The 22,194-nt window shown below is 56.8% G+C and overlaps 1 protein-coding gene across 1 annotated transcript; it reads right to left on the reverse strand.

The window, feature by feature from the left end:
* Positions 1-68: 68 nt before the first annotated feature.
* Positions 69-21,572, reverse strand: PADI6 (peptidyl arginine deiminase 6). Its single transcript, XM_036444544.2, has 16 exons — positions 21,481-21,572; positions 20,576-20,759; positions 18,856-18,928; positions 16,072-16,139; positions 15,212-15,320; positions 14,354-14,479; positions 12,672-12,850; positions 12,301-12,404; positions 7,888-7,999; positions 6,315-6,422; positions 5,951-6,105; positions 4,512-4,668; positions 4,269-4,392; positions 2,854-2,924; positions 1,650-1,811; positions 69-409 (listed from the first exon to the last, which is right to left on the reverse strand). Exons 1-16 carry the CDS (start codon positions 21,570-21,572, stop codon positions 176-178), a joined length of 2,058 nt encoding a protein of 685 aa, XP_036300437.1. The 3' UTR covers positions 69-175.
* Between the last annotated feature and the right edge of the window lie 622 nt (positions 21,573-22,194).

Below are 22,194 nucleotides of genomic sequence, written 5' to 3' on the forward strand. Positions count from 1 at the left end.
TCGTCAGTACTCGGCTGAAGACCGTTACCATCTCTACCCAAAGGGGAGCAGCTATGGCAGCCTTTGCCACCCCACTGGATTCTGAGGGGTGGGGGAACACGATAAGGGGGCTTCTCAACTCCAGCCCCACCCCCAGCACAGAGGGGCAGCCCGGGCTGGCAGCACTAGGCTGGGTCTAAGGCACGATCTTCCACCATCTATAGGCAAAGGGCAGGCGGAGGACGTTGGCGCAGGCACGGAAGTCTCCGACCTCGGTCATGTAGCAGTCGAAGTCGTTGATGAAGGTGCATTTGAAGCCCAAGGGTTCTAGCAGCTGGCAGACCCTCTCCTCCAGGCAGCACATGCCCTTGATCTGGGGCCCAAACGGCTTGGGGATGCCCATGTTCTTGCCCATCACAATCAGCTGCAGCTGTCACACAGAGAGAGGGTGGGCAAGGCATGGGCGGGCTGGCGCCACCCAAGAAGGTGCCACTGGGTTCAATGCAAGAGACACCCGGCTGCCGCGGGCTGACAGACTAGCTGTACCCGCCCTGCTCCAGGCCTGCGTGCATGCAGACATGGCCAGTCAATGTTGGCAGGTCCAGCTCACTTCCGCCTGAGCCTCCAACGGCCCTGCCCCTTCGTGATTCTCAGCAGCAAAACCAAAACCCTGCGTGGCCCAAGTCTGGCTTTGCCAACATCCCTGGTTCCCCATCCCTCATCTGTTCTTCTGGCCTTCAGTCCTGTCCACTTCACCATCTTGCCTCCCTCTACTGGAACGTCCATTTGTTGCATCTCAGCTCTAGCATCTTTCCCTTAGAGCCGTGGTTGGCAAACTCATCAGTCAACAGAGCCAAATATCAACAGTACAACGATTGAAGTTTCTTTTGAGAGCCAAGTTTTTTAAACTTAAACTATATAGGTAGGTGTGTTGTTATTAACTTAATTAGGGTACTCCTAAGCTGGCCTTTGCTAAAAACTCAAGGGACCAAAGAGCTGCCGTTTGCCGACCACTGCCTTAAAGTAACTCCCCGGGCCCGCACCTACTCCCAAGGCCTATGATGGCCCCTGTGTCATGCCCAGGGGGCCACATGGCTCTTGTCACATTAACAGGTCGCCATGTGTCCCTGGGCCCTAGAGAGGCCTGCACGTGCTGAAGGAATCAGCCCAGACGTCTCAGAGGAAGCATGCCAAGTGCCCACGTGGCAGGTTGCCATGGTGTGAGAAAGGCCAGGTACAGGCCAGAGGTGGCCTAGGCTTAGCACCGCAGGGGACTCAGGCACACGCACACCCCCAACTCCAGCTCCTCGTCTCCATAGGAACAGTGATCCCGGGAGTCACAGGCTGTGTGGGCAGGAAGACGCTGTCCCGGGACCTTGATCCCCAACCCCCCGTCTCAGCCAGAGCTGCCCAGCCCCTTCCAGTCTGGTGATGGCACAGCATCCTGGTGAGGTGGCTGCATAGTGACTACCCTAAGGCTGGGGGTGAGCCCAGAGCCAAGCCCATGGTCACTGTTTAGCAAATCACCCAGCCAGCCTGTGCCCCCCTCACTGCTCCCATGGGGGGGCGGGTCCTCCCTCCACCTTCTCTCAGCACCGCGTATGTCGGGACCAGCCAGGTGGCTGAACAGCCCCTCACCCCGGGGGCAGGCAGCCCACCCCGAGCCTCACCAGGTTGGGGAAGTAGGGCCTGGCGTAGAGCTTCTCGGTCTGCTCCGCGGAGGGCACGTTGCTCAGCTGCCTCAAGCAGAAGAGCTGTGGGATGTCGATGATGTCCCTGTCCAGCAGGCCCAGCTCCCGCTTCAGGATGGCTCGGTTCAGGTTAATGCACTTCTGCGGGCGGGCGGGCGGGCGGGCAGGGAGTGAGCTCACCCAATGGGGGGAGTGGCCTGAGGTAGCTCCTACCTTTCCATCACTCGCTGCCGTGTGGGGGCTTCAATCTAGCCAGTCAGGCCCAAGGCAGTTACTAGCCCTGATTCTGTAGCATGTTCCCCCTCTTTGGTCCTCAGGCCTGGCCAGGGGTGGACCTGGGCAAGGGCAGGAAGCTGAGGGGCTTCAGGGAGGATGGGAGCAGTGGTCCCCTCCAGGAACACTCCCTGCTCAGACCTGGTGCTGCCCAACACCTGAGCATCTAGCTCCCTGGTCTGACACAGGGCTCGTGGCCTCTATACCCAGGACACTGCCAAGGGCTGTTCTGACCCCATACCCGGCTGGTACCCACCCTGCTGTGCCAGGAAGCCCTCCCTTCCTTTTTGGCAAAGGTCACCAGAACACCATGGCTCTGAACACGCCTTTGCCAGGAGCCATCAAGTCCCAGTGGGAAAACAGTTTTGTGCTGACCATGTGACCCCGGACAACTCTGCCCTTCTTCCAGAAGCTAGGTAATCTCTCCTGGGGACCCCTTCCCCCCACCCTATGCTTCTCACAGCCCACGGTCCTCATTTTCAGAGATCCGAGGTGCTGGGCGATTCTGAACAGCGAGCGTATGGGCCTGAGCATTGAGAAGGTCCTGGTCCGTCTCTTAAGTCTCTGGTACTCCGCCTCTTAGGGAAGTCGGGGCAGCGGGGCCTCTGCCCAGAGGCTGCTGAGCTACAGCACTGATTTTTGGTCAGACACGGGGTAACAGTGGATGAAGTATGAACTTGGGTTCAAACCCAGTACCCAACCCATCGGCCTAGGCCCATGACCTTAAGCTGGGCCTGTCATAAACAAGATGGGTTTGACTTCACAGGGCCATTTTGAGGATCACAGAAACCTGTCTTGCATGATGCTCGGGCTATAGTAGTTGCTCAGTTAGGAGCCGTCTAGATCGCCAGTGCCCCCCCCACTTTCTGGAGGAGGTCCCTCCCTCACATCCTCTGCTCCCGGCTCCTACCTCCACGTAGTCGTTCTGCTTCCTCAGGATGTCATCGTCCAGAAGCTGGTTGATGGTAATGACCTCCCTCCCTGGAGGAAGGAGAAGGCGGGTGCGCCTGTAGGCCAGGGAGCAGGCAACGCTGTGCAGGGCTGGGGAGATTCCAGCCCTGGGCACGGCCGACAAGCCCTGGGCCAGTGACTAGTGTGGGTGGCCTGGCTAATCTGCGGGGATCCACTTGGGTCAAAGGTCACACCTGGATTCATGAAAACCCAGGCAGGACTTTTACTGCCACCAGCCACTCTGTCCCCGGTAGGACGGGGAGGCAGCCTGAAACAGGTGGGCAGGTGACTTCAGCACCACGCACCTCATACCTGGGCACCTCCGTGCCTTCTGTGACCTGTATAACTGGGCTACCTTCTTCCGGGGACCTGGGCCCTTGACCAAGTTATTCTGTTGCCTCATCGTCAGGAACTTCAGTTGGCTACCAGGTGTGTGCCATGCGGCTCAGGCTCTGCAAGTGTCACCTTCTAGGAGGGTGAGATTCTTGGGTCCATCCCCCGATTTGAGGAGGTGGAGAGCAGGGGCCGAAATTCTGCATTTCTAACAAGTACCCAGGGGGCCCTCAGACCTTACATGGCATCGCGAGGGTCTAGAGCAGTTGGCGAACTGCAGCTCTCGAGCCACACGTGGCTCTTTGGCCCCTTGAGTTTTTAGCAAAGGCCAGCTTAGGAGTAGCCTAATGAAGTTAATAACCATGCACCTACCTATATAGTGCAAGTTTAAAAAATTTGGCTCTTAAAAGAAATCTCCATCGTTGTCCTGTTGATATTGGGCTTTGCTGACTAATGAGTTTGCCGACCATTGGCCTAGAGCAGCGGCCGCCAACCTTTCGGGCCACGTGGGTTACTAGTGGGCCACGGACCACCGGTTGGCAACCGCTGGTCTAGAGAAGTCCCAGCACCCAGCCCATCCCGGACCCTCACACGTTTAGGACAGACCTGCCTCTGCCCAGCCACCCCATCCCTGCTGGTCTGCTTACGTCTTCCTTAGTGCTGGCCAGGAGACCCCTGAAGTCCCAGCGCCAGGTACTGAACCTAACATTCCCCGAAGAGTTCCAGAGACTACACAGTCAGCATCGGATCCGTCTCCCACCTCCACCCCACCCTGAGCCAGCCGCCTGCTGGCCAAGTCCCCTCCACACGCATCCCAGCAGCCTCAGCCACCCCAGAACCTCCGATCTGCCTGTGCCATCCCTGTACCACCCGCCAGAATAGCCCTGCCTGGAGGAGGATGCTCTATCACAGCCCACGCGATGCTTTCAAGCTTCCTGGGGACCTCTCTACCAGGAAAGACAGTGAAATGCCCGTGCAGAGAGGACGGACGTCTGGGGGAGAGGGGCCGGCCTCCGCCCCATGGCCAGCTTGTGACCTTACCGTTAGAAAGGAGCTGGTCCTCCCGCACCTCCTCAAACAGGGCCATGTCTCCATAGCCCTCCTTCTGCTTCTTCTGGAAGAGCTGGTAGCAGGCGTGGGGGCTGGCCAGCAGCAGCCGGAAGTCCTGAGAGACAGAACGAGGGCCAGATGCCAGCATCCCCTCCGGAAGCTTCCATGGGTCTCCAAAAGCAGGTGGGAGGCCCCCCCCGAATCCCTCCTCTCCGTGCAGCCCCCAGCACAGACCTTGTCGTTCTCACCCTTGGCCTTCGTGGGGATGAAGCACATGAACTCGTCCGCGTGGCCGACCATCAGCCAGTCTGTGTAGAGCTCCACCGGGGCCTGGACTTGCTGGGCGTAGAGGAAGCCCCGGAGGCGCTGTCTCATGTCCCGGCCGTCCTTGCTAAGGGAGGAGGAAGGCACAGCTCTGAGCCCGGGCAGCCTGCGTGGGCCGCTAACTGCTGGCCGCCGACTGCCAGGCTGCCTTCAGGAAAAGGGCTGTTCTAACCCTGGGGCTGGGGCGACTGGCCCGTAGGGGAAGGGTGGCGATTAAGAATCCCCCACTCTGGCTGAAACCGGTTCGGCTCAGTGGATAGAGCATCGGCCTGCGGACTGAAAGGTCCCAGGTTCGATTCCGGTCAAGGCCATGTACCTTGGTTGCGGGCACATACCCAGTGGGGGATGTGCAAGAGGCAGCTGATCGATGATTCTCTCTCATCGATGTTTCTAACTCTCTATCCCTCTCTTCCTCTCTATAAAAAAATCAATAAAATAAAATTTAAAAAAAAGAAAAAAGAATCCTTCACTCTGGCCCAACTTGGGATGGAGCCAAGAGAGTCCAGAATAAAGACTAGATCCTAGGATGCAGCGTTTTCTTCCTGGTTTTAGGGGAGTGGCCACCCAGAAGTCTACCGTGTTTCCCCGAAAATAAGACATCCTCCAAAAATAAGACCTACTTACAGGTTTCCTTCTGAGTGAAATATAAGGCATCCCCCTGAAAATAAGGCCCCCCAGGCTAAACATGAGAGATTTGGTCCACTGATTCTGAAAGAAATGGAGTCACAAGAAATTCACCAAGAAATTCAGGAATTGGATTGTTATGATGTTCCAGAAGAAGATGACATGATTGTCAATGACTAAATGAGTAAATTCTTGATAGTGTAGGATTCACAGTTTGTCTGGTTTGTGTTGACAACTACTGTACTATGGTACCGTATACAGGTAATAAATTTCCTTTATTTTCATTTAACAATAAATGTGTACCATATTCTTCTTCATGGAAAAATAAGACACCCCCTGAAAATAAGACCTAGCGCATCTTTGGGAGCAAAAATTAATATAAGACACTGTCTTATTTTTGGGGAAACAGGGTAGCTTGGAGGGCACCCACCTGGAGGCCCCTCTTATGGCGGGACATCCTGTGGGGGCAGTAGGCCAGCCGAGCTTAGCAGGCTGCCATTTGAACCCGGGACCCCGACTCAAAGAACGAGTCCTTTGTTCTGCTTTTCCTCCTTTTGGTCTCCGATGTGACTGGCAGACTCAAAATCCTCACGAGAGAGGATAAGGAACAGGCCTGGGCAGGGGACCTGCTGGGTCATGTCGGGCTCAGACAGGGCCAGGTGAGCCACCAGGGTCCCTTCCTCTAGTTTGAAGGTATCTAACCACCCCCTGACCTCTTCCCTCACCTGGGGTAAAAGCTGCCGCCAATGAGGAGCCTGCCTAGAGGATACTCTCTCCCTTTGGCCTCGACGGGTGGGGACACCATCAGGTTCCCAATGGAATCCATCGTGATCACCTTCCCGTCCTCGGTGAGTTGGGTCACGTAGCCAACCCCTGGGCTCTGGAAGGAGACCCAGCCGGGGCAGGGGTGTTAGCAGGGGTGGGTTTTAAGCCTCAGACTTTCCCTAATCCAGTCTCTCGGGTAGACCTCCACCCCCCTTACCCCCCGAGGCCACCTGGGCCCTCTCCCCTGGCCCCCCATCCTTTCTGGACAGGCAGCGGGCCTGAGAGGTTGGACCAAGTTCAGATCAGCCAAATCGAGCCCCACACCAGTGAGTATTTCATGGAGAAGTCTTCGAGGTCGGGGATCCGGGGGGTGTCCAAGACCAAGGAGATCAGCTTGTGGGGCGCCTGGGTGTAGCAGAAGGCCATCTCGTCCTGGAGGGACAGGAAAACAAGGGTGACATCTTCTAGCTCCATCAGCTGCTTTCCAGCCCGAGACCTGCTCACCTGGCACAGTGCTCCCCGTCCTGGGCCATCTCAGGGGTGGGGTGGGGGAGCAGTTAAAAACCCCTTCCTTCCTGCCAACTCCTGCTCAGCTCTCATAACTCAGCTCAGGCCCAGCTGGCCTGGCTCAGTGGTTGAGCCTTGTCCTGTGAACCAGGAGGTCCTGGGTTTGATTCCTGGTCAAGGCACATGCCAGCTCGATCCCCAGTGTGAAGAGGCAGCTGATCAATGATTCTCTCTCATTGATGTTTCTATCTCTTCCTCTCCTTTCCTCTCTGAAATCAATAAAAATATATTGGGGGGAGGGAGGGACACCAACTGAGCTCAGCAATAGACCCTGCTTGGGGTGTCATTCTTGCATCCATCAAGTTTAAGATGGGAGTCACCTCGTCTCACCATCTGCACCCAGCCTAGGAACAAGCCTTGGCTTCATTTCTAAAATCCACTCAGGGTGGACGCACCCCCGAGGCCACGTGGGGAAGCCACCAAGACCTCTCCCCTAAGCTTCTCTTCCATTCTGGTCCCTCCCAAGACCTGTTCTCCTCAGCTGGAGGGCTCTTTTCACACTTGACCAGAACATTCACGCCCTGATGCGTGCCCTCCAATGTCATCCCACCTTGCTCGCTCTGGATTTGTTTCTCTTCCTACCCTCGGCCGAAGGGGTCGCTGACATACGACCCAGCACTTACCTGCCTGTGACCTCTGCACTCTGACCTGGCCCGCCCAGCCCCTTTTCATAGTGCAGCCCACATTGCGACCTGCAAGCAGCTGTGCTCTGCCCAGAGGGCTCTTGCTTCTAACCTGCCCCCCAACCCAATCTTTGCATGGCCAGCTCCGGGTCTCCCGAGTTTGAAGATTTTCCAGGCCATCTAGTTCGGGCTAGTAACGTGTGATACCTAATTTCTTGCATTTACTGCACTTGAGGTCAGTGTTGTTGCTAGAGCAGGGGCGGGGAAGAGGGAGGTTTCTAGTTTATCTCACACGTAGAACGGTGCCCCGCACGTGGCAATCACTCAGCTATTTGTGGAGGATGGAGCACCAGGGGACAGACATCCTGCTCTCAGATTGGCTGGACCCCGGAGCCATGCGCCAGCTCTGCCGACCTGTAGCTGAGGGCACCGGACCCTTCAGCTGCCTAGGGTGTTCCGTGGTCCTGACCACGTGCCCTCTGAAATAGAAGGCAGAGTCTAAGCTCCATGCCTTCGGGGCTATGACGTGGGCGAGTCGTGTCACCTGAGCCTCCATCCACTGAAGCCCTAAGAGCAAAGGCGCTTCCAGTTCGGCTTAGCTTCGCCAGGAAGGGTGACCGGGAGCCTGAGATGCCCGCTGTGTGGGCTCCGGTCCAATCTCCCCGGCCCTTCCCCCACCGACAGGTCTCCCCCAGGCGGGGCGTTACCTGGAGCCACCTGCCCAGGCGGTGGGGGTCCTCGTAGACAGACACCACATTGCTGTTATTTTTCTTGCTGAGCTCGGTCACCCACTCCACAAAGCCGTGCACCTGCAGCTCTCTGCGGGGAGAGGAGCAGGCGCTGGGAAGGCCTTGGGGCTCCCCCGGGGGCATCGCCTTGCTGTCCCAGGGCGGGGGCACCTCCTTGCGGTCTGGAGAGATTATGCCCCTGCCCGAGAGCTGTCCCCCAATCTTAGGGACACAGGCTGGCAGCTCAGAGCACGTCTGGCCCAGCATCACAGGACACAGCTCATGGCAGGGTCTGGGCCAGAACTGGTAGCGTCTGTTCCCGCTCTGGTGGCCCAGGCTCTGTCCTCATCCTGCAGCCACATCCACAGTGCCTTCTGCCCCTGCCTCAGGCAGCTGGGGAGCCGCCCCAGGCCCTCTAGAAGGCCGACTCCTCGCCCCAGGGGGCTGCATCTCCCTGGAGAAGTCAAGAAGCGAAGTGTCCCCTTGAGATGGCCAATGAGGCTGTCATGTTTGTACGGGGTTTGGGGGTTGGCCTTAAACCCTAGGATATTAGCACAGTCCTCCGGGCCACGATGCATGTTGGTTCCTTGTCAAAGATAAACAATGATGTTTGAGATTAAGAAGATCACCCATTTTATAAACAGATCCTCCTCGATGAGAAACCAAGATGGCGGCATAGGTAACCACCTAACTGCAGCCTCACACAACAATCTCAAAAAATACAACTAAAATATAAAGTGGACATTATCCAGAACTATAGGAAAGTTGACTGACTGGAAATTCTACAACGAGAAGGAAAGAGAAAACCAGAAGGAAAATCAGAGGAACTGTAAAAGCCTAAGGTACGGAGACACGTTGTGTGCACAGAGAGGACAGAGCCAGAGAGGAGGGGCGGCTGAGTGCCTGGCTGGTGTTCCCTAACAGGAAGGAGATAAAAGCTCCGGACCCTGCTGAGCCCCAGTTCTGACAGCACTGAACCCCAGTTCTGGGCGAGACCCTTGGGCCCCAGGCTCATACAGAGGGAATCTGGGCTGTAAGGCGAAAGCTCAGGGGAGCTGCGAAAGGCAGAGCCCCCGAGTCTTACACATTTCGTGCAGAGGACACACTGTTGATTGAGCTGCTGGATTGCCCTAGCAGGAAGGAGACATAAGCTCTGGACTGCTCTTAACCCTACTTCCAACTGCACTGAACCCCAGTTGCGGGCTCGTTGGGGGACAGACTAGACTGTCTGGTAGCGGGTGAAATTCTAGGGCACCTTTCTCTGAGAGGTGCTTGTAGTGAGTACTGAAGGTCCCTGAGGAACACTGAGACTCAGGAACCTCATAGGGCAGGGCTAACTGGAAGCCAAGGCTGTAGGCTCCACCCTGAAACTCCGCCCCATCCAAGCTGAGCACAGAGGCTCTTGCAGTTTTCCAAGTCTAGTCGAATAAAGCTGTCTCCTGGCATAGATACAGCTGATCCTCCCACCCTACCAACTCAGGGAAGCAGCGAAAATGCTGAGACAAGGAAACAGATCAGAAACAAAAGAAATGGAGGACAAAAAGCAACTGGATACAGAGTTCAAAACCATGTTTAAAAGGTTTTTCAAGAATCTCCTAGAAAAGGCCGATAAAATAAACAAGACCTATGAAGATATGAAAAGGGATCAAATAGAAATAATGAAGGATCAACTAGAAATAAGGGATCAACAAGAAATAATAAGGGAGCAACAAGAAATAAAGAATACATTCTCTGAAATAAAAAATATTATACAGAGTCCTAAAAACAGAATATAAGATTGCAAGAATCAAGTCAAAGACTTGGAACACAAAGACCCAGAGGACACTTCTCTGCAAAAGCAAGAAGACAAGAGAATCCAGAAAGTTGAAGATAGTGTAAGAAACCTCTGGGACAACTTCAAGCGAACCAACATCAGAATTATGGGGGTCCCAGAAGATGAGAGAGAGCAAGATACCGAAAACATATTGAAAGAAATAGAGACAGAAAACTTCCCCCACTTGGGGAAAGAAATAGACTTGCAAGTCCAGGAAGCGCACAGAACCCCAAACAAAAGGAATCCAAAGAGGACCACATCATAATTAAAATTCCAAGAGCAAAAGACAAAGAGACAATATTAAAAGCAGCAAGAGAAAAGCAGGTAGTTACCTATAAAAGAGCACCCATACGATTGTCAGCTGATTTCTCAACAGAAACCATGCAGGCCGGATGGGAATGGCAAGAAATATTCAAGATGATGAATAACAAGAACCTACAGCCAAAAATACTCTATCCAGCAAAACTATCACTCAGAATCAAAGGCCAGATAAAGAGCTTCACAAATAAAAAAAAAGCTAAAGGAGTTCATCACCGCCAAACCAGAATTATATGAATTGCTGAAGAGGGTTCTTTAGGAAGAGAAAGTAAATAAAGATAAAAATTATGAACAACAAATACATAACTATCAACAAGTGAATCTAAAAACCAAGGGAATTAAAAAACCTGATGAACAATATTAACTGTTGAATATAATAGAATCAGAGGTACAGAAAGGGAGTGGACTGACATTTCTTGGGGAAAAGAGGAGAGGGGGGTTCGGGAAGAGACTGAACATAAACTGTGCACCTATGGATGAGGACAATGGGGGTTGGGGAAAGGGCAGAGGGTGGGGTGGGAACCTCGTGGGGGGGGGGGAATGAGGAACTTTTGTTATAATATTAACAATAAAGATTTATTTAAAAAAATACACACACACACACACACACACACACACACACACAGATCCTCACGAGTTGAATGCCGGCAAGGAAGTATCAACATTGGGATTCTAGCTCGGTTCTACCTATAAAACTAGCATTCCCATTCGATGTTGTTGTTCCAAAAATAACATAGGGGTCTGCAAGGCTGCAGGGAGCTTATCAGCCTGAGGAGGTCTAGGTGGCCTGGAGGATGTGTGCTGGGTAAGGACCGGTAGCCCAGTGTCACAGCCATCTGTGGCTGAGCTGGATCAAGCCGTGCCTGAATACCACCACTATGGGGGCTCCCAGAAGACCAGGGTTTCAGCAGATGCCTCCTGTGAGTGAACAACATGTCTTTTTTGTTTTCTTTGGTTAATCCTCACATGAGGATATTTTTTGTTTTGTTTTTTCCCCTTTTTGTTTTTTTTTTGTTTTTTTAGAGAAAAGTGAAAGGGAGAGAGGTAGGGGAGAGAGGGAAGAAGAAAGGGGGAGAGAGGGAGAATGGGAGAGAAACATTGATGTGAGAGGAACACTGATTGATTGGTGACCTGGTTCTACATCTGGGGCCAGGAATAGAACCCGTGGCACTCTAACCACTGACCACACCGGCCAGAGCTGAACAACATGTCTTCAGATACAAAAGACAAAGGTGGGAGAGCTGGAGTCTGTGCGTGTGTTATCAGCAACATGCCTCGAGCTCCTGTCTTTTCTGTTCTCATTCTGAAACCTGCCGTTCCTCCTAGGACCCTGCTCCCCAGCAGCCCCCTCAGAAGAGCTATCTTCCTTTTACGCCCCCGGGCCTGGTGGAGGCAGCCATGTGTTGCTGCTGCCGTGCCATCGTGGCCTCTTTGGATCCTCGACTTGACAGATCTCATTACCGGCCCTACCTCAGCCTTCTAGCCTGAGACCTTGATCTAATGTCCAGTCCCATCCACACCATCTCCCCTGCTTGCCCTGTCCAGTCGCTGGGCCAGAGGCTTGACCTCATGGGGACACCTCTGGCCCTGGACTGCTCTCATGCCCATCACTCTGTCCCTTCACCTTCCTTCCTCCCCGCTCTGAGTCTCGGATGCATCACAGTTATACCCTTGCCCACCACCCACCTCGGCTGATTGGCCTGGCACACCTCCAACCCTGGGAGACCTGGCTCTGTATTCCTGCTTCCCCACAACGGAAGCCCCCGAAACAGCCCAGTAACCATGGACGCTTCCCCAGGATTCAATCTGGCAAGGCCCTCAGCACCGGCGGACTACAAACCATTGCACTTGGGGTCTGTTCCAGCCCCGATGCTCAGGGGCCGCTCGGCCCTGCTGACCTTGACCCTGTCCTCCTCCCTCCCTCCATCCTCCTGTCTGTCGCCTGCCTTCTTCCGGCCCTGCAGGCCTCCTCGCTGTCCCCAGGACACACCCTCGTCCTTGCCCTTCCTTCCTCTTACCTTGTGATAGGACACTTAGTGCTCTCTGAACTCACACCGTTCCCTGTCAGCCTTCCCTAACACCCGGGAGGCTCCGTCCTTCATGCTGTCAGTGCACAGACCCGTATCGAGGACCATCTCAGGGACCAGGCGGCTCCAGGGGGAGGGCTTCACTTTCCTGGGAGATGTCTAGTCCTCTACACAAAGACGAAAGGGGGTGTGGGGAGGAAGCGGCCTGGCCCAGGCGGCCCGAGGGGCGCTCACCTGCACAAGTAGAGCTGCAGAGGCCTCTGGGTGCTCGGGAGGAAGATGCAAGGAGCCACCCTGAACACCACCGTGTCCTTGTACGCCAGGGTCTCTGGAATCAGCTGCAATGGAAGGCACGGCCCTATGTGTGACTGGGATCCACACCTCCCTCCCCTGGCCTCCAGCTGCTCAGGACTGCCACCTGCGGGCGCTCACCTGTGCTCTTTCCTCCAAAGAAGCCCTGAGAGGCCAGCTCCACCCACCAGGCCTTCCTCCCTCTCCTCCCAGCAGAGACTCCCCCCGCCCCCGCCCCCTCCCTCCCCCCGCCGCCCCCCCCCCCCCCCCCCCCAGTCCCTGCTGCAAAGGCGGTGGCCTCCCCGAAGACTGACCGAGTTTTCAGACTGTTCCACCAGGCAGACTGAGTAGGAGATCAGGCCGGAGAAGGTGGCGGACGGGAACTCCGTGGCTTCCACATAGAAGGTCTCCTTCAGGGGGCCCTCCAGGGGGGCAAAGTTGTGAGTGTGCCAGCCAGGCCCCAGCACCAAGTCGAAGGTGTCTGAGTTGTGGGCTAGGAGGGGAGGATGGACCAACCAGCTGTCACCTCACCTGCAGGCCCAGGGTCCCGGCTCCTCCTCCCTCACAGCTCCCTTCTGCTGCCGCTGGCCCTGCAGAGCCTGGGCCAGCTGCGCCTGCTCCCGGGGCCTCCTGCTTCCGGTCTCCCAGAGGCTTCTCTGCTGCCCTTGAAGGGTCAGGGGGTACAAGGAGAGCCTTCCCCCAGGACCCCCACAGCTCGTCAGCCCAGGGGCACAGCCCTTTTGATTCATGGCAGGGGTTCCAGTGTGCCTGGTGCACGGTGGGTTCCCAGCTGCACAGACTGGATCGTGGCTGGCCACCCCTCGAGTTGCCGCAGACCCAGCACCTTCAACAACTCCAGGGCCCTGGGTTCCCAGAGCTGCTCCACTCCAAGAGGCTTTGCTATGTAGTAGGGGGGTGGGGAGGAGTCCCAAGTTCACCTGCTACAAGCCCTTTACCAGGACTCTCAGTTGTTCTGCACTTGACCGTCTCTCTGACCTCGTTGCTGGTTTTAAAACAAAGCTAAGGCTTCATTGTGGACTTGCTATGTACCAGGAACTGGGGAAGGCTCGCTGGCTCATTGGCCTACTCACCCCCAGGAGAGATGGGTGCTGTGATTACCATACCCATCATCTGGATAAGGAGGGAGAAGTGGCGAGAAGCCTTACGACCCAGGCCCTTCGGCCCTCACCCCACAAGCTGGCCCTGCTCCCACGCTGGACGCAAGCTGGTCCGATATATATATATATTTAAATTTATTTCAGAGAGGAATGGAGAGAGCGAGAGAGAGAAACATCAATGATGAGAATCATTGATTGGCTGCCTCCTGCAAGCCCCCTCTACTGGGGAATCAAACCTGCAACCAGGGCATGTGCCCTTGACCAGGATTGAACCCAGGACCTTTCAGACTACAGGCTGACACTCTATCCACGGAGCCAAACCAGCTAGGGCAGGCTGGCCCAATATAAACCACGAGTTCAACAGAGGCTTGGCTGAAGCTAAGCACAGCTCCGCTTTCTAGGACAGGGGCAGGCCACTGCCTGCAGGTTGATGAGGGCTGAAGGTGGCCATGTGTGTCGTGGTGCCCGAGATGGACATGCTAGCATCGCTGCCCCTGGCTTCCTGGCCTCTGCCTTCTGCAAACCTAGTCTAGTGGAGTCCTGGCTCAGAAATGTCAGCAATGGAGCCCGCTTCTTCTGGCGGGAGAAACCGGGAGAGCCATTACCTATCTGCATAGGCAATCTCTATCTTTCTAGCTATTGTGCCTGTCGCCCCCTCCAGATGGGAAAATCCTGCAGGACAGGCACCCGCACTGGGAAGGAGGCCCTGAGGTGCAAGGCCTCACCTACGGGTGCAGACAGTTCGGTGGCTGTGGCAGCCAGACAACCCTAGGCATTCAGGTCTGGCCCCGTGGCAGGGGTTGGGGGAGGGGCGGGTAGCTGTAGCCACAGCTCACCTGGAGGTGAGAGAGGGGGCAGAGCTGGTACAAAGCGCTCACCTTGGCGCCGGTAGACTCTGCCCTTCCTGGCCTCGTGCTCGGAGGTGTAGAGAAGCAGCCGGTAGTTCTTTAACACGCAGCTGGGCCCCTGGACGCTCAGCACCATCTGGGACAGAGTCTTTATTTCTGAGCAAGAGACAAGGCCAAGGTTCGGGGCGCCTGGAGGCCAGCACTCCGGGAACGAGGCTTGTGTGTTGGAGCGTGGGGACCTCCGCCCCCTGTGCTGGCCCAGGCTGCCCAGGCCTGTGTTACGTTACAGGAAGCTGGGTCCACTTGGAGGGAGGGTGGCATTGACCCCACAGGGCGGTCCACAAGTACCTAGAACAAGGCCCGGTGCGGCCAGTTCCGTGTGAGGTTCCCTCCAGCCTTGGTGGAACCAGAACATCCGTTCTCCGGCTAAGTCCTAGAACCTAGGTCCCACCCCCACCTCAGGACCAGACCCAGACTGCTTTTGCCTGAGACTGTCAGCATTCCTGCCCCGGACTCAGAGGGTTTTCAGAAGTGTCTTACATGTCCCTCTGGGCCTTCCTTTAGTCTTCTCGTCCACCTTCCAAGGCCAATGGTGTCATGCCCATTTTACAGATGGCAGAGCAAGTTCAGAGACGTCCACATGCTCAAGTTCACAGCCAGGAAGTAACTGTTAATAGGACACCCAACCCCATGCTCTCCCTGTGGGGCCCTGGGGCCTCGTCCTTCCTACTTACAAGCTTCAAGCCATTGGTCAGAGACCTGATTGGCCGATCAGGGATGTGGGCCTGGCATCCGGTTTGCCGGGAGGCGGGGCTGTGAAGCTGGGGCAAGGCGGAGCCCCCGGAGGGAAGGTGGCAGCATCCCAGGCCAGGGCCAGTCCTTTCTTACCCTCGGACGAGAACTCCTTGTTCTTGTCTCCGTCCTGGACATGGCCATTCGGTTTGCAGTTCACGAGCAGGATGGCTCCCCAACCACTGGGGCCCCAGACCCAGTCCTTCTGCAAAGACGATAGAAATGTGGGTTCGGAAAGATGTCGGGTCCTAATAAACCCTGTGCCTCCCAGATGCTGACCCCTCCCCCACATCAGGGACAGAGCCAGGTCTCTCTTCAGGGGGGTGGGAACCCCTATCTGCCAGCTCAAAGGTCTTACTGCCTGAGGAACGTGGACCAAGAGCAAGGGAACGCTGTCCAGACATGGGCCTCCAGCCTTCTGCCTGGGGTTCCGGGAAGAGGAGACTGAGAACCAGTGGAGGAGACGCGTCCCATCCAACGGGGGCAGCTGACCCCACCACCAGACGTGGTGTCAACCCAGTGTTGCCTAGCGTTCTCATTTGTTGTTGTTGTTTTTTTAAATATATTTTATTGATTTTATACAGAGAGGAAGAGAGAGAGAGAGAGAGAGAGAGAGAGAGAGAGAGAGAGAGAGAATTAGAAACATCGATGAGAGAGAGTCATCGATCAGCTGCCTCTTGCACACCCCCTACTGGGGATGTGCCCGCAACCAAGGTACATGCCCTTGACCGGAATCGAACCCGGGACCTTTCAGTCCCCAAGCCGATGCTCTATCCACTGAGCCAAACTGGTTTCGGCTTGTTTTTTTTTTTTTTTTTTTTTTTTAAGCTAGAACCGGTTTCATCAGCTCCCATCTATGCTGTAGCACTTTAACAGACATCAGGAAGGCCACACGGTAAGGCTGTTGCCGGATCTGGCTCCGGGGCCCAGCCTGCACCCTCCCTCCACTGCCTAACCTTAGTCCATTTGTCTTTCGGCGCCTCCACTTTCCCGCTGCGGTTGATGTCCACGTCCAGGGAGACCTCTGCAACAGGAGGGACAGGTCAGCCCCCGGACTGCTGGGCGGAGCCTCGGGGGTGTGGCTAACCCCCAGGGCTGCCGAAGGCTGGCAGCAGGGCCTCCAGCCTCCAGGCGGCTCGGCTCAACAGAGAACGTTCCTCCCTGACAGACCGAGTCTCGTGAAGAAGCCTGGAGCGGCCCTCTCTCCCCGTCTCCCCCAGCCTCTTGGGGACTCAAAACCAGGCCGCTGTGGTCACGATGCCACTGCATGCCTGATGGCCGCTCCCCGGGGGACCCCTACCCCGAAGGCTAGCCTCCCCAGCCTTCTGGAAGGCTCCTGGCTCCCTAAGACATAGGAAGGGCTCAAGAGCTGGCCACCGCAAGTCCGAGCCTAAGGACCAGGCTCCGCCCAGGTGTCAACCGGGATGTTGGCGCCATGGAAACGGGCATCAGCGACCACTGTGCACCTTGCACCCGGCAGATGCTTAGGCCCTGGTGCCGGCCACGGAGCAGGGACCTCTCTAATCCCAGGGGAACAGCTGCACCAAGACGGGCCCTTTCTCCTCCTCCGAGTGTGAAGGCGTGCGCACACAGGCGGCAGGGGGAGGAGACATAGCAAAGCACATGCGTGTCTGATGGTGAAAGCGCCATGGAGAGGAGGAAGGGGATGGAGCGGGTTGTCTGTTTTTAATGATCAGAGGAATCTTCCCAGTGGAAATGCGACCAGGGACACGGAGGAGGAGGCCAGAAAGGGATCCCTATTAACATCGGGAGGAAAAGCAAATCGAACAGGAAGTGCACGGTGGCAAGTTCAAGGGTCAAAGACACCCACCTGCCCAGGGCAGAGTGAGCAAGAGGAAGAGAAACAGGGCACAGGTTGGAGGTCCTGTGGGTTCTGTGGGTAACGGTAATGGGCAGGGGATGGAGAGGTGGGGAGTGGGGAGGAGGGGGAGGGAGGCATTGGCTTTCATCCAAGACCATGGAAGAAGCAGTGGGAGGCTCGGACCCCGGGGGGACAGTAGCTGATATCCTGCCACAGGTGAGCCGCTCGGGGGAAGGCTGGACCTGTGGAAGGGCAGGGACGGAGAGGGAATCCCACTGGGGGGCCTCCACAGGGACACAGGCAAGAGTGGCCAGCAGCTCAGACCAGGCCGAGGGCATTGCACGTGGCGAGTAGCTGGATTCCGGATTCCGGCTAAACATAGGTTTAGCCCAAGATTCGCAGATCAGCACAGGCCACTGGGAGAATGAGGGTGGCACCAAGGTGTTTGGTTGGACCAGCTCGAAGGATCGACTACTATGCAGGGGTCCTCAAACTTTTTAAAGTGGGGGCCAGATCACGGTCCCTCAGAGAGCTGGAGGGCCGGACTATATGAACTACTAATTCCTACTGTAACACCTCGGCTGCGCTCACTGCCCAAAAAACCTGGCGGGCCGGATCAGACTCCTCTGCGGGCTGCATGTGGCCCACGGGCCGTAGTTTGAAGACCCCTGATTGAGGGAGGGAATTAAAAACATGTGCTTGGGGGAGAGAGATCTGCCCAATTTGGGATCGATCACATTTATGGTGTTGGTTAGACACAAGACATTGTGTTGGGTCAGCAGATAGCCAAGCCAAGTTTATGGGAGACACCCGACTCGAGTTGGGGAGTCATCTGACTGTAGAGCCACGTGACGAGCTGCCTGAGCCCCGAGGCACTGCAGGGCTCCAGGGGGGGATCCAGCAAAGCATCGGAGAAGGCCCAGCCAGCTAGTAGCAGGGAAACTGAGGCAGGGTCCCTGGAGTGATTCAAAAGAAACATCCAAAGGTAACAGGTTGTACTAAACACTGACAGAGGTCAAGGGAGAGGAAGATGGAGTCGGCCACTGGCCTCAGTGGAGTAGAAGTTGTTAGGATCCTCTACAAGGGGAGAGGGGGAGAGGGGGAGAGGGGGAAAGGGGGAGAAGGGGAGAGGGGGAGGGAGGGAGAGAGAAGGGAGGGAGAGAAAGAGGAGAGGGAGAAAGGAGAGAAGAGGGAGGAAAAGAGAAAGGAGAGAGAGAAAGAGAAAGGAGAGAAAAGGGGGTGGGGGGTGTTTATACATTGAACAGATTCGGGAAAAGAAGTTGAGGTTGCAGAGATGGCTCCAAAGGAGCAGAGGAGTGAGTTTGAAGATAATATAGAGACTGTCCCCCCCAAATATATACACACTTTAACAGCTGATAGCTCAATTTTGAAAATGAAATGTATTTTTAATAAACATTGCCTTTATAATTACTCAAAGAATGGGGATATACTATATATATATTGATATATATATTGGGGGGACACCCTAGAATCAGATTTAAGAGAATAAATGGTACGGCTTATCTTTAAGAGAATAGCCGTTATAGCTTGTGCTGGACTGATCCAGAAGAGGGGAGAGGTAGTGGCAACCTATGCCAGTAAGAATTAGGAAGGAACGCTCTTAGGTGTGAGCAAGCGGGGAAAGGGTCTGGTGTGATAAAGTTAAACTTTGAACCAGACACTCCATTGTCCCAGAGGCGGGCATGTTGGCACCAGACACGGGAACATGTGGACAGACTGCGTCCGTCCTGAGCCTTAGGCCACAGTGAGGGGGGCAGAGAGAAGAGGCTGAGCTCTGAGAAGGGAGTGAGTGTGAACCGTTCGCGGGCCGGTGGAAGGCACCTCATTCCCGGGACAGACCCTTCCCTGGTTTCTGCCGCGCCCGCCCCTCCTCTCCAGGGCTGGGAACCCCACTCACCGAGGCCGGTGAGGAAGAGCTCGGCGGTGGCCATGGGGACCTTCCAATCTGGCAGGTAGTACTGCACCGAGACCTGTGGAGACAGCACCCAGAGCCCACGGGAGCACTGAAGGCGGGAGCAGGGCCTGGGCCACGCACCCAGGCCTTTTGACCGCGGCCTCACATCTCACATCTGACGTCTGGCTGTGAGCCGGGACAGGCCTACTATGTTGGAACTCAGTAGGTGAAGAGCAACCATTTCAACAAGCCGTGAACCTCTCCAAGGACTTCCACCACCGCTTCCAGACCTTCGAACCACCGCTCCAGGCGGGCTCTACGCCCAGGGCAGAGGGACCTTTGGCAGGACTTGCCCTTGACATTCACCCAGGAAGGGGTCACACAGGACTGAAGATCCAGGCCACTGGCTCTGGAGGTCACACTTTAAACCACATCCTTCTCTTCACTATACGTCCCCTCCCGGGGTTCACCACCCCATGAGGCGGGCAGAGGCCTCCTGTAGGTTAAGCCACTCTCTCAAAAGGGCATGGAACACCTGGGGCGGGGACTGGAGTTGGAACTCAAGTCTTTCCAGTGTCCCAAGCCAGATCTGCTTAAGGCCTGCCCTCCAGCCGCTGGCCTTGACTACAAGGCCTTCATCCCGAACCTGAGAAGCAGACATTAGCTCAGGCCACACCTGCGTGCCTGTGGCCTCCTCAGTGGGAGCGCCTGTCCTCCACGGTCAAGCCCCTCACTCCGGACGCCACTCCTGACCGCGCTGGAGGCCGAGCCCCGGCAGAGAATGCGTCCCGGGTCGCCTGGGCTCCGGGGGGGACACATCACAGCCTCCGCTCTCACCGGGGAGACCCCAATGCTGCCTATCTGTACCACCTGCCCCAGGGAACTGCCTGCCCGGGACACAGCGTTGCGTGGGTACAAACCACCCACCGGCCACCCCAGCCGAACCCTCCCAGGGGCCTCTCCAGCAGGCTCTGCTGAGAGGCAGCCGAGCCCTGCAGCGCCTCAGTGACCCTCACCCTCAGCGTCTCAGGGGCGTCACCTGGAGAGCGGGGAGCTGCCCGAGGCTGGCTTAATTGGTGGGGCTGTGGCTCAGGTGTTGAGTGTTCGAGTCCCTGGGGCTTCTAATGACTCTGCAGAGGGGCCGGATCCTTCCAGAAACCACCACCAGAGCCTCTCCCAGAGGAGCCTCATGGCCTGTCCTCCCAGGTGGACCCCAACCCACCTGCCACAGGGGCCCCGTGAGAGAAGACACTCGCCCAGGAGAGAGGGCGCAGACTTGGCTCAAATCCAGGATCAATGCCCCCCACCCCCACACACACTCTAGTTATGCCATTTAAGTTCAAATAGGCCGCTCTGTGCCTCCGTTTCCTCATCTGTAAAATGGGTTGATGAAGCCTAGCATTTGCACTTAGTTTTTATTAGAACGTCTGCCTACAGAGAACCAGCCTCCGCCCAACGGCACATTGGCGCTCAGCTGCCGACACCTTTTCGGGCAGGTTTTTCAAAGCAGCTGGTCCTCTCGGGGCCTCAGTTTCTTTATCTGTGCAGTGGGGTCGTGGGGTGCCCAGTTCACAGGTTTGTTGTGAGACTTAAAGACCAGGCATGACAACCACTTGGCCCCCCACTTTTCACAGACTCAGGAAATGCCAGCTGTCCGGAGGGAGACCCGGTGGTATGAGCTGCCACCTCCCTCGGCCCACCCCTGCCCCGCTCCCCAGCCTACCTTGTCCTCCCCGACGCCAGGGCTGGGGGCCGTCATCTTCACCAGCACGTCCATGAACTCGCACGGGAGCAGCTGGATGTTGGTGCCCTCCTTGTTGGTCGTCACCGGGACTATTTGGGGGATGTTCACGGAGACCCTTGCGGAGCTCCTGATGCTGAAGGAGGAGCACTTGGGCGGGGCACAGCTGGTTCGGCCAAGAGACAGACGTTAGGGCCCGAGAGCCTCCCCTTCTCAGCCCGGCCTCCCGGCCTCTCCCCGCTCAGAGGGCCGAGGCACCCTCACTGACGCTCGGCGGTGGGTGGGTGGGTGAGTGGGGGGTCCTAGAACAACGTCAGCCTTCCTCTAAGGACCCCCGCGTCCTCTCTCCCACAAGCTCCTGCTCAGACCCCACCCTCTCACCCACGCCCAGGTGGGACCGCTGTTCTCCATGGAGGTTGGAAATGACCAAAGCAACGTCTTTTTTATAAACCCCAACTCCCAGGGAGGGAGGAGCCACAAGGGACGCCTGTAGCAGAGAGGACGTGGCCTGGGACTCGGAGGGTCGGACTCTGACCCCGGGGAAGACCTGGCCTCTTCCCCCGCCGGAGGCTCCAGTTTACTGGAGTCTCTCCCGTGAGAGCCAGCCCCTCCCCCGCCTCAGAGGAAGGGGACAGAGGGAGGGGGCACCGCTTCTAAGGGGCCACAGCCCACAGGGGCAGGTATAGGGTCTGGGTGAGCATCTGGGCTTAGTCCTTAGGGACCCAAACTCGGCTCCTTGAGCTAAGGCAGGAGGACGAGGGGAGATACAGAGGTAGGAGAAAGCCCCAACCTCCACATAACCCAGGGGCAGACCCAGGAGGACAGAGAGCACCAGCCTCCCAGCCCAGACCCACCCCCCACAGCCTGGCAGAGCCCCAGCTCCTCACCCAATGAGGTCCAAGGTGATCTCCTCACCCACCATGCACACCGCACGGGTGGGCTTGTCCAGGGACAGGTGGATGATGCTCTGGGAGGACATGGCAGGCCCTGTACGTTCAGCGCCCTCGCCAACCCAACAGCCGCAGCTGACCCCCGGCGCTCTGCCGCCCTCCCCTCTTATAGGCTCGGGGCCTCCCCAGGCCGCCCCTGTTAGGCTCCAGCCGGTGCCCAGGTGGGACCACTGTTCTCCATGGAGGCTGCGGAGGGGCAGGTGGGGCCAGAGCCTCCAGGCACCACCTACTGGGCAGCCTGGGCTTGCAGACACGAGGCCCATGTGGAGCCGGCTACTCAGCTCTCTGGCCTTCAGCTGGGAGCAGGAGGGACTCTGGGTGGGATGGGCCAACCCGCCCCAGCGCTGGGGACCGACTCAGCGGGAAGCTGTCAGGAGCAAGTATCTGCAGGGGTGCTGGGCGCTGGTCAGGGTGGCTCAGTGGTAGCTGCGCCAGACTCTGGGGCCTCAGCTCTAAGGGTGCGTTTGCTGGAAAAGGACGAGGTGAGCCCTGCAAAGCACTGGGTCCGTGGTTCTGGACGCTCTGGTGGTTGCAAAAATGCCCACAGAGGCTGGTTCAAGTCGCCGCCCATCCGGGACCAGGCAGGTCTGGGGTGTGGCCCGGGAGGCCATGTCCCGCCCTGGGCCGTGAGGGGGAGCTCCTTGTCCACCC

The sequence above is a fragment of the Pipistrellus kuhlii genome, unplaced genomic scaffold (genome assembly GCF_014108245.1).
Source record: "Pipistrellus kuhlii isolate mPipKuh1 unplaced genomic scaffold, mPipKuh1.p scaffold_m20_p_2, whole genome shotgun sequence".
Lineage (NCBI taxonomy): Eukaryota > Metazoa > Chordata > Mammalia > Chiroptera > Vespertilionidae > Pipistrellus > Pipistrellus kuhlii.

Excerpts from the sequence above, each read along its gene's own strand:
- PADI6 (XM_036444544.2), bottom strand. The coding sequence starts at position 21,572 with ATGTCCTCCCAGAGCATCATCCACCTGTCCCTGGACAAGCCCACCCGT. Across the intron at positions 20,760-21,480 it reads ATCACCTTGGACCTCATTGG|CTGTGCCCCGCCCAAGTGCT; the intron begins GTGAGGAGCTGG and ends TGGCCGAACCAG. Across the intron at positions 12,405-12,671 it reads TGGAACAGTCTGAAAACTCG|CTGATTCCAGAGACCCTGGC; the intron begins GTCAGTCTTCGG and ends CTTCCATTGCAG.